This window comes from Echinops telfairi, unplaced genomic scaffold (genome assembly GCF_000313985.2).
Source record: "Echinops telfairi isolate 266 unplaced genomic scaffold, ASM31398v2 ScPeMD7_3533;HRSCAF=4204_0, whole genome shotgun sequence".
In the NCBI taxonomy this organism is placed as follows: domain Eukaryota; kingdom Metazoa; phylum Chordata; class Mammalia; order Afrosoricida; family Tenrecidae; genus Echinops; species Echinops telfairi.
In genome coordinates this window covers 78,395,709-78,408,146 of record NW_022107431.1, presented here as the reverse complement: position 1 = coordinate 78,408,146, position 12,438 = coordinate 78,395,709, and the positions used below count along the sequence as shown (strand labels likewise).

At 35.8% G+C, this 12,438-nt stretch overlaps 1 protein-coding gene and 1 pseudogene across 1 annotated transcript in view; both read left to right on the top strand.

Annotated features, from left to right (window-relative positions):
• Positions 1–12,438, top strand: part of ASCC3 (activating signal cointegrator 1 complex subunit 3) — a 365,946-nt gene that overhangs the window by 222,374 nt on the left and 131,134 nt on the right. The window contains exons 25-29 of the mRNA XM_045294314.1: positions 3,866–4,086; positions 5,834–5,919; positions 7,394–7,560; positions 7,668–7,813; positions 8,127–8,247. Of these exons, the coding sequence (XP_045150249.1) occupies positions 3,866–4,086; positions 5,834–5,919; positions 7,394–7,560; positions 7,668–7,813; positions 8,127–8,247 (741 nt within the window). The remainder of the gene's footprint in view (positions 1–3,865; positions 4,087–5,833; positions 5,920–7,393; positions 7,561–7,667; positions 7,814–8,126; positions 8,248–12,438) is intronic.
• The window catches only part of LOC105979365, a 1,205-nt pseudogene continuing 1,107 nt past the window's right edge, over positions 12,341–12,438 (top strand).

Here is a 12,438-nt window from a genome sequence, read left to right as displayed (position 1 = left end):
CAAACTCTGAAATCTATATTATATATCTATATTATGTAGAGCTTAATAATAGTCCTTAACTTTTGTTTGAGTCCCCAAAACGTTAAATCTAGACCAATTCTAGTACTTCTTCCAGGCATGGAATTTGTTATTTCTCTTTTGTCTCTATTTTCACATAAAATTACTATATTTCTCTATAGCTCCTTCCTTTTATAAATGTCATTTAATAATTTTCCTCATACTTATTACAACTTATTTCTAGTATATTAAATGAATTAAAATGAGTCATTTCTTGTTTACTCTCTGATTTGCCTCTATATCCAAGAAAAAAAAGTGCTAATACTATGCAGTCACATTATTATCTATATCACTCGAGAACAGGTCAAATCTACCTAAAGTCAGTTCATGTCCAACAAGCTGCGGGAGCCTTTATATAGTTCTGTTCATCCACATTAGCAGTATAAGAGGGCCTATGATCATCTGCATTATCCTTGTAGCACTGGTTTTCATGGTTATAACTGACAAAATCCATTTTAGATTCTTAGCCAGACAAATGTCTTTCTCTTTTGACTTAATAAAGAAGCAAAAATGAATAAATGTTGAAATGAAATGAATTAATAAATGTTCACAGTACTTTACAATGTGCCTCATCAAAATCTATTTCAGAAATTCTCTGAGAATATTAATCAGTGTATCAGTACATTAAGTTTATTTTGTTTTATTGAAAATTTATAATTTGAATATTGATTTCAGCAGGCCCTTGATTTCAGAAAAATAGAAGTCATTTTTCTATATAATTTTCCAAAAACAAATATAAATCATAATTCAGAATTGAATTCTAGTATTTGAGCTGTTTTTAAAAGGAGCATACTACTTGTTCGTTTTTTGAGGAGTGAAAGACAGCCTTAATGTGACTTTAAACTGCCATTTTTGTCAAATTAGCATATTAGCATAATTGCACTTTTATGTCTTCACCAAAGTGATCTGAAAGACTCATCACATAAAAGTGAGATTATACTATCTACTGATCTTCACACTTAAAATGATCTTATTTTCCAGATTTTTTAAGGTAAATAAGCTTATGTGTGAAATCTAGAAACTAAAAATAAAGTATATAAGAAGATCTAGAAACTAAGAATAACGTATATAAAAAGATTCAGTACTTAAATTTGAAATATGTGCTATAAGCATCACTTCCCCATTTTTTTTACTATATCACTTGATTTTAGCATGCCATAGCATTATTTTTTAATGCTCATTTAATCACTGCTTTGTTGAGTGGCCATCTATTTATTTAATTAGCTGATTTCAAACTCTACTTTAAAAAGCAGTAAATGCTCCACAATGACATCTCAATTGATATTAAAAATATAAAATATAGCTTCATTCTTCCAGGTTTTATTTGGCTCAAAATAGATACAGGCATCCCTTTAAGCCCAAATCAGCCCCCCCAAAATCTTCATCTTTTACAGAAGTGAAGCATCTTAGTTTATAATAGTCAATATATATATAAATATTTATAATCTATAATGAGACTGAATCTGTTCTGTTGATTGACATTTGATTTTAGTCTTCCCTCCTCCCAACTTGATTTTCAGTGCTGCAGAAAAATAGGATGTTGTGATGTGTCATGGAAAGTATGCAAGTACTGTAGCTGTCTGTTACTTCAGGTAAAAGGATAGCAGTGGAGCAAGGATGAAAAGTAGTAGCATTTTTACTCTGCAGTGCATTTGTTGATGAGAATCTCTTATGCTCTCCCTTTTGAAACTATGAATATGCAGACCATCATATCATCTTACTGATTTTTCTTCTCAAACCTCAAATTAGTAGAATCATCTTCAATGAAATGATCCCGGAAGTAAAGCTGTTTTCTGATTCCTGCTTTTTGGGGTGTGGGAGAAAGTCAGGGTCTGTCAGGTACTTAAGGATGGATGGAGGCTGTTGTTTAGTTGCTGTTGAATTGCTACTTCTCATGGAGACCTGTGTGCATAGTAGCACCGCTGACCTTACAGAAGCAAATCACTGTTTGTCTTGCAAAGGCGTTGGGATTAGTAGTCAAGTGCTTAGCTGTTTACTCCTCTCTGAGACTTAAGGATAAATTCCTCTGCTTCTCCAAATAATTTTAATTTTCTAATACGTAGACCTTCAGTCTGTGTAATGGGTAACAACTAAATCTCAGATCTTGCAAGTGTCCTGAGTGCAGTTCTTATTCACTCCCATGTTTTAGTATCCCATGGTTCTTCACAGAATTATTCTAAATTCCTGCTTCTTTAAGGAACTGTCATGGGGCTACATACTTCCAGAGAAAAGTGTGGCCACCTCACAAGTCTTCTCCTGCCTGCATGGCACCATGAAGCTTGTGGTGATTGGAACCCTCTCCTCACCAAGGTCAATGCTGCCACTGCCCAGGGCCATTGCTGCCACACTGTTGGCAGGCTACTTAGGTCTCTAACCAAACTCACTTTGGAACCTCTTTCTGAAGCTGAAAGAAACTTAAAATATGCCTTCTTGTGCCCAAGTGTGCTGTAAAACAACCTCTGTGCCCTCCATTGTGATGTCTTTTGGATTCTACCTCCTTTAAAAATTTCAAATGGGAAATACTTAATTAGTAATACCTCACTTTCCCAAAGGATATGCTTTTATTATCCACCAACTTATATTGTAGATAGAGTTAGTAAGAGATAGGATAGACACTACAGCTAATACTCACTTTCCTTTTTGAACTCCCTTCTCAGCCTCTTGCTTAGAGGTTCGGACTGTACTACTAATATGCAGGTGGCATTAAAAGGTAAAAATTAGATCTTTTGTGTCGGGTTGCTTTATTTCTAACCTCTGCAATATAATGTCTGTTGTTGGATGGAAATGGTCACAGAGAAGAACTGAAAACTAGGCAATTTCCCCAGTGACTATTCAGCCACAGACAGGTAATGGATAAGAGAAAAATATTTCTGTTTCAGAAGTTTACGCTTCATGTTATCTTCTACTACCTCTTCGATTAGGAAACATGCTTTCGTTTAGACTCAGCAGTCTCATACATGCCTTAGTCTCCTTTGATGGAAATGAGACACATATTCAATTTGACAATATCACTTACTTTTATAGAAGCCTTCATTTGGACCAATGAGTTTTTGGTTTGGTTTTCAGCTCAGTTTTATTTACACTTATAATACTCTTATAGTAGGACATTTCTTCTAACTTTGACAAGTTTAAAGACAGAAATTCATTTTGTAGTTGTTTTTCTTAATAGATTTGAGAAAACTCTCTCTCTCTCTTTCAATTGGCAAGAGCAGGGTTCAACAAACTTTTGAGACAGATGGGCCAATCCTGTCCTTCACAACAAATTAAAAATTACCCAAGATGCATTAATATATTTTTACAAAAAATGAAATCACCATTATCTAAGTGATATCCTTCAAAATGTTTTCAGTTTTACTTCAGAGCCACAGGTACATTCCAAAAAAGCCAAATATGGCTCAAGAGTCACAGTTTGCTGTCCCCTGGGCTAGACTTATTCAGTTGTGCAACAAATAAAAGTAATTCGTTAGCAGCAGCCATTCCGGAACTGAAGTTTGCAAGTGTGCTACGTTTTTCTTGAAATCAGAATAAATTTACTTTTGTTCTATAACCTCTTTACCTTCACACACTTTATCATTCAGGTTGCTTTCCTAATTGAGAGAGAACGATACAGTATTATAATTAGCTGCAGAAGGGATCCCTTATGTCAATATTACAAGTGTAATGATGGGACCAGGGGATATCTGTAACAGAGAAACCAGCTTATATTCTAGCATCTTCCCCTTGTTAAAACTTAAGGATCATTGTGTGTTGTTAATACTGTGCTATGTTTCAGTCACGGTCTGACGGTCTGACCTGTTGCATTTTTCAGAGTTACTGGATCTTCAGCCTTTACCAGTCACAGCTTTGGGAAATAGACAATACGAAGCCCTGTATAAATTCACCCACTTTAACCCTGTGCAGACACAGATATTTCATACGCTCTATCACACGGACTCTAATGTTCTGCTGGGAGCACCCACTGGGTCAGGGAAAACGGTTGCAGCTGAACTGGCCATTTTCAGAGTCTTCAACAAGTACCCTGCTACAAAGGTTTGTCCGAAGAAAATCACATGCATACCTTCATTTAAGAAAGATGTTTTGTAATCTATAAACTAGCCAGTTGTGCATATCCCGGCATGTCCCAGTGAGCAGACTTGTTACTCTGGCAGTGAATTTTTCAGTGGGGGCAATATTGCATCATATTACAAAAATTCACCACAAGAAATTTTACCTCAAATTGTATTGTGCTCTACCTAGAGTTCAATGTACAGAGAGGTTTTCATACATCCTTTATTCATTGTAAGATGACCACAGTTCATAGACCGTTTCATTGTGAGATCATTAATCCAGTCATATTTATCAGATATGTAATAATCAGCATCAGATTATTTGCCTGTGGAGTAAAGACAGTATGATTATATGTAGGAAATAGAGATATAGTTTTAATGCCATACTTTTCTAAATAGCCATAAGGTCATTAAAGAATATTAGACAGTATTATAAATGCAATAAGTAATTATGTAAAACTGTGAGCAATCATGATTTTAAATTGTGGTAATACAGTAAGTCCCCCGGTTACTAACACCTCATTAACGGAATTGTACTTGCCCTTGAGTGTTACGTAAATTTGCCTTGCACTTTGAATTAACCGAACCAGCCCTACTACAACACATTTTTATCACCATTACCTTCCCTTGCTGTGCTAGCCTTTAAATCATTGAAAAGGTTTTGGGGCTTTTCCTGTACTAACACAGCTAAATACGACCCCTATTTACCGTATATACTCAAATACAAGCCAACCCCAATATCCACCAAGGCACCCAATTTTACCACAAAAACTGCATTTAAAATGTGCCGGGGCTGGGGGGGGACTCGGCTTATACTCGAGTATGTATGGTACCTGTTAGGCTTACCTGAAAATGGATCCAAAGACATGGTTAGCCATGGATATCATTTGTTACCTGGTGACTGCATGTATTTCACATTTTAGGATAGAAATCCTTCAGAGATGTTGTATTGAGTTATGTGCTTTTCCTTCATATTTTGTGCTTCAAAGATGTTTTAACTTCATTTATTAGGGATTTCCAATTAGTAGCTCTTTTTACTTGCTTAGTATTGTGTTTCTACTGCTCAATTTCACTCTTGTATGCAACAATGGAACTCCAGTCCAAATTTGAAACCCTTTACATAAGGAAAAAATGTTTCTTCAGTGGATAATCTTTGTATAGGTTCAATTACTCAAAATGAGGTTGTTGTTATTGTTTAAGAATGAATACTTAGAATGTCTAATTGTGCTCCCATAAAATCTACATTAAAATTTAAGTAAATAATTTGGCTTTGAAACTTCATAATTAGTAACTTTCTTCATAAAAGAATTACACAAAGATCATGTAAATTTTGGTTATAATAATACAAGAATCATTTTTTAGAACTATTTCTCACAATGTAATGTGTAATTATTTAATTGGTTCACATTGTGGCAGGAGATGATTTCATTATAAAATACTCAGAGAAAATGCCTGTGCCACTTCTCAAAAAAATGTTTAAAATTTGTTCATATCAGTGCATTTATGATGGAAAGTTTTATGATGTATTAAATTCCTGTATTATTTGGGATATAGTGTAATTAAACCAATGATTATGACCATAAATTAGAAACTTAAGTTTTTCAGTCGTAAAAGATACATTTTAAAACTACACTGTCATATTTTAACAAATTTCAGCAAGTCTACTTTTATTTTCAAAATTCTGTCACTATTTTCATGATTTTTTTTTGCCCCTCTTTCCCCTTTTTTAGGCTGTATATATTGCACCCCTAAAGGCTCTTGTACGTGAACGAATGGACGACTGGAAGATTAGAATAGAAGAAAAACTTGGTAAAAAGTAAGTTGTTTTGTTCAAAAGAGATGCCTTACATAGTATAAAAGGATGAAAAACATAAACACTTTGGATAAAATTAATTGAAGTGCTACTACTATTAAATTTGTATTAATATTTTCATAATCTCACGACTAGAGTTACAGGGTTACCAGTTCTAAATACATTGACAGGATTGTTTTAAGATTGAGTAATCAAATCACTTTAATCATATCATGAGTAATTTTCTTTTCTTAGAATTTTAGTATTAAAAATATCCTTAACCTACAACAAATGAAACAAAATTATGTTGCTTTGTTTTTCTTTCATATCAATCAGAATATCTTCCAAAACAGCTTAACACATATTTTACAAGTAAATTATTTTTGAAAAACTTAATGGAAGTTATTTGCAGAACACGATGCTTTTTAAAGATTATTTTAGTATTATTTATTGAAATTTTGTTTCAAGGGCAAAAGATTTCAAGCAACCTAAATGTTCAAGAGGATATCAGTAACTAATTATAAAATATTCAGTAAATATAAAATATTGTATTACTGTATAAAAATGAGATCTTTATGAAGTACTAAATGAATGATTTCTAGAAATGATGTAAAGAAGTAAGGGAAATATGCTGCGTTGTTTCGTGGGTGAGAGCAGCGCGTCTGGAGGATAGAGCTGTTTTAGAGACTCTTTCTACATGCTCTGCACCAGATATATGTCCAAATAGTAAATACCATCGAAGAAAAAATAAATAGGAAAATGGTTTTCTAAACAGTATCATTGGAAGTACTACTCTGGCTTTTTTTTTTTTTTTTTTTGCTATTTTACAAGTGTTAACATAAAATATAGAAATTATATTCTGACTATGTAAAGTTTGGAATAAGCCTCTGAATTTCCCTATCATGCGTTAGGTTTTAAAGTATATATGTCTTATTTTTTCCGTCTTCCGTAAAGCAGAGGTCTGCTTAGACGAGGTGGCATGTACATTCCCTAGCTTATCTTTTTTTTCTCTTTCTCTCTCTCTCCTCTCCCACCTCAAGCTTGTCTTTCATATGTTTGGATTAGCATACAAGTATCTATAGGAAATTTTAGTCTAAGTAATGAGCTTATACATAATCGTATCCATAATTAATGGTTCTCACTGTCTTAATAAGCTAACACTTTCCTTAATTAGAAGGATGTTTATTCTGCCATATGAAAAAGGGATGTATAAGTTCAACTCTTTAAACCTCATGCAGGTCAGAAATCCTATAACCATAAAGTAAAAAATTGACCTTTGCATCTTTGTGTCAGTGTTGGATTTTATATATCCTTTATGTAAGAAATACCTTAGGACTTCAAATCACATATTTTGGACTCAATAAACTGAAAATTTTAGAAAATGAAAAGAAGATACTTGTAAGCAATATCAAATATCATTTCAAAAAAGATGTATTTTTGCCTTTCAAGGTCATGTGTTACCTGAAAAGTTAAAAGGATGACTTTTATTCCTCTCCAGAGTTATTGAACTAACAGGGGATGTGACTCCTGATATGAAGTCCATTGCCAAAGCTGACCTTATTGTCACTACACCAGAGAAGTGGGATGGAGTCAGCAGAAGCTGGCAAAATAGGAGCTATGTTCAGCAAGTCACTATTCTCATCATCGATGAGATCCATTTGCTCGGTGGGTACCACTATCCAAAGACAATTTACAAACTCCATCTCTCATACCTGCGGCAGCCAGTATCAAGGGTTGTTAAATGATTAATGTACATTATTCCTCTTTCCTAGGGGAAGATAGAGGTCCTGTTCTAGAGGTCATTGTATCTCGAACAAATTTCATCTCATCACACACAGAAAAGCCTGTTAGAATAGTTGGTCTGTCGACTGCATTGGCTAATGCCAGAGACCTTGCTGACTGGCTCAATATTAAGCAGGTATGTGGAAGAGTAATGAATCGGGAATTTAACAGTGTGCCTTAGTTGGCCACACTACAGGTACTATTGGGTAAGCATTGGACTGCTAACCAAAAAGTCAGTGATTCAAGCCCACCAGCCTCTCCACAGCAGGAATAGGAGGCTATAAACTCCCATACTGATTCATAGTAACAGAAACCCCATCTATAAGGTCAATATGAGTTGGAATTGGCTCTGGAGCAGTGGATTTGTTTTTTTGTTTGGGGTTTTGTTGTTGTTATAGCTCTATAAACTTAAATATATAAACTGAAAATTATTTCTCCCATATTTTTAGATGGGCTTGTTCAATTTCCGACCATCTGTACGCCCAGTTCCACTGGAAGTTCACATTCAAGGCTTCCCAGGTCAACACTATTGTCCTCGCATGGCCAGTATGAATAAACCTACGTTTCAAGGTAAACGTCAGGCTCTTGTCTGGCCATACTAACTATATAGTAGCAATTAAGTGAATTTCCAATGATGTGACCTTCTCTTAAGGATGTTACTGCTTCAACTTCCACACATATCTAAAGCTGTTTACCTTAACTGTTAAGGATTACTAATGTATGTGAAATTAACTATTAGAAATTAGGGATTTCATAGATGATAACCACAGCAATAGAATAAAAGTGTGATTTTGTAGTCAAATCACTGTTAATATTAATTATTAAGGTGTCTTGTGGTAACTAGCTTGAAAAATGACAAAAGAATAATTGAACTTAATCAAGTATCACAGTAAAAATAATCTCAATTTTTAACCAAAGCTGTAAAATTATTAGTGCTTTCTTAAAACAATTTTTTTCTGTTTTTCCTAACAAATTGGGCAAGCAGGACAGATTCAGAAGTAACACTCCTACTTTATTAGACATGTTTTCCGCAGGCTGCATAAGGAATATTTATTATATCAGTTAAAAACAACCTTCAAAATAAATTCTCTAATGTGAACTGCTGGGGATTGTGAAGGGACAGTTGTGAGGTGACTTTTTAACTGCCGTAATTAGCCTTGTGACAGAAGCAAAGTATTGATTGTGAACTAGAGACCAATCTTGGCAGTGGAGATTATTTACACCTCTATAGAAGCATTGCACAAAATCACTAATGAACAATAAATCTACTGTGAGCTGTTTAGCCACACCTGTTCTTACAGCAGTAAAAATCCATTAACTGTTGATGTTTTAAAAAAAGACAAATTCATTCATGGTTGTGTATATAAATGATACCAATATTGTACTAATATATGAATTTTTCACATTATGTCTTTAATAAGATTTACCTAAACAGTACCATTTTACAACTGTAGTCTTCAAATACTTTAAATCTGAAAGTAAGAATTAAAGATGAATTTATTTTTTGTAATATGTATTGTTGAGATTATGTATATCTATGTATGTTTTTTTAATGTTTGAATACAATATTGGAAGCAAGCAACACATTTTATCATCAGCCATTTGTCAGTTTGTCATCCGGTGGTGATTTGAGAGTTGCTCTGATGCCAGAAACGATGCCATCAGTATTTCAAAAGCCACGGGGTCACCCATTGTGGACAGGTGTCATCTGGACTTCGAGACTGAAACAGACCATGAAAGAGAACCTGGGCAATTTACTCCTGGGGGGGAAAAAAGCTGGCCAGTGAAATACTTATGAAGAACATCATCTGATGTAGTATAAGAAGATGAGCCCATCAAATCAGAACGTACTCAAAACACACCTGGGGAAGAGGTGCTTTCTCAAAGTACAGTTGACTTTATTGACATGGGTGGAGTAAAGTTTTCATGACCTTCATTTGCTGATACACATTACTCCAAAAGAAACAACCGCAAACATCCTTTAATAATTGAAATAAAGAAAGTAGAAAACTAAGACGATTCAAAGTCATCAAAAATGAAATGGAATGCATACAGATCTGTATCCTAGACATTAGTGAACTTAAAATGAAACGAAGTAGTCTTTTGAATCAGAATGTTATATGGTTTACTGTATGGGAAGTGATAAATATATCAATGAGTGACATCACATTCATTGTCAAAAAGAGCATTTCAAGATTTTCTTGAAATATTGAAATATTTCCCAGTGACAGGATAATATACACACACCTACAAGGTACATGAGATAATACAACTATTGCACAAATTTATGCTCCAATCACTGAAACCAATGGCGAAGAAAATTACCAATTTCTGCAGTCTGAAACTGATGAAACATACTTAAGGTGCATTTATAATTACTGGTGATTGGAATTCAAAAATTGGAAACAGTCAAGATCAGTAATTGGAAAATAAAGCCGTGGTGATTATGTTAGGGCTCTCTAGAGAAGCAAAGCCAGTGTTTGGCAGGGTTCTCTGAGAACCCAGAACACTTATGATTTTATAAATATATATATGTTATGTGTATATTTATATTATATATAATATTTATATAATTGCGTAATATATATTTATATATATTATACAAAAGAATAGTTTTATACAGCAAGAAGGAATATAACGTCTAATTAGTCACACAGCAGTACAAAGGGCTCAGTTCAACTCACTTTTTTTTTCTAATCATTTTATTAGGGGCTCATACAACTCTTATCACAATCCATAGGTACATCAATTGTGTAAAGCGCATTTGTACATCCATTGCCCTCATCATTCTCAAAACATTTCCTCTCCACTTAAGCCCCAGGCATTAGGTCCTCATTTTTCCCTTCCCTCCCCGCTCCCCCCTCCCTCATGAGCCCTTGATAATTTATAAATTATTATTTTGTCATATCTTGCCCTGTCCAACGTTTCCCTTCACCCACTTTTCTGTTGTCTGTCCCCCAGGGAGGAGGTCACATATAGTTCCTTGTAATCGGTTCCCTCTTTCCAACCCACTCTCCCAGTATTGCCACTCACACCACTGGTCCTGAAGGGATCATCCGCCCTGGTTTCCCTGTGTTTCCAGTTCCTCATCAAACAGCTAATATACTGAAAGTCCTTCAACTCTTTCTTGGCAGCCAGTCCAAGATCAAAGAAGTAGACAGTGGAGTCTTCCCTCAGGCAAGACAGGCAGAGTGCCAAAGGCAGCAGACAACAGGGTGGAGCAACAACAGTTAGTAGCACTAGAGCTTAGCAAAGCAGGGCCTGATGGGATATCAAACCAAGCAATGCACAGTGACAGGATCCACCAGGCTCAAGCTCAAGTGAGGTACCTATACTTGAGCACTATGGTGGAACAGATCTCGAAGGAGACTTAAGCTCTAAGGACAAGATGCATGGGTAGCTCAGCCCACAAGTGGTGTGACACAGGTTTGAAGCAAAGAACTAGGTCAAGCAGCCTCACACTGGTCTGATCACCAGGAAGGAAGGAAGAAGGGGGCAGGCCTTGCAAAGCCATTGATCTTCTCTCTCTCCAGTCAAACTTCAACCTGATTAAACTCCACCTACATGTTCTTCTGGGGGCTTAGTTGGCACAATAAACGTAACTTATCACAGCCAGAAAAATACATAGAGAGAAAAGAGAGATCCAGAGAGAATTGATATCAAGAAAATGGCCCACACAGTTGTAGAACCAGGTAAATCTAGTCTGATCTGTAGTCTTTGGGTAAGATATTATGCTGGAAGTTTCTCCTGACTGAAATAGCTTTGGAGACGAATGGATACCTCAACATCAGCAGAAACACTACAGACTGCAAAGGCAAATCATTCCAAGGTCAGCTTTGGGACTGGAGAGTAAACGAATCCAGTGCCAGCAGATTACCTTGCAGGCCACTCATGGCTCCCAGAATTAGCAGGCAGTGTGGTTGGTCACTAGTTCAAGTCCAAAGAACCAGAGCCAGAACCAGCCAAAAAAAAAAAAGATGCTGTCCACAGTATTTATTTAGGTAGGATATAGGACACATTCCAAAGAAACCTCCTTTAATTTCATCAGGACTATGAACTGAATAAGGGATTGTACTCCATTCTAATCTTTTAACTGCTTGGCTGCTCAGAGCAGATCCCCTCAAGGACTTGATCATATTGTGTACTAGGCCTCAACTGCTAAACCATGGAGAAAGCTTACCCAGTCAAGTTGACACAAAACCCAAATATTACAGTGATAGAACCAGTAATAGACTTCTACAAGACCACTGACCCAGTGACTGTGAGTACATTATCCAACAACTTAATTACACAGGGATCATATTGACTTCCTCTATGGGAAGAGATGATAGAGAAGCTCAACGTAATCGGCCAAAACAAAGCCACCGGCAAACAGCTCATATGCGGGTTCAAGTTGAAGCTGAAAAAAATTAAGACAACTCCACAAGAGCCAAATACAACCGTGACTCTGTCCCGCCAGCAGTTAGAGACCACCTCAAGAAGGGTGTTCATGCATTGAACACTGGTGAGCAAAGTGCAGACAAGCTGTGGAATGACATCAAGGATATCACACGTTACAAAACAGAAGGTCTTATGTAATAGACAGTCACAGTCTCGCTCGCTCACTCATTCACTCGCGCGCTCTCTTTCTGTCACCATCTTGGTTCCACCATCCCTGTACAGAATGCCCAGTGAAGCTACAGAAACTGACTCTGCTACAGAACAGGAGTTACCGTAGCCCCAGGCTGAGACAGGATCTGGAACAGATTCTTTTTTTTTTTT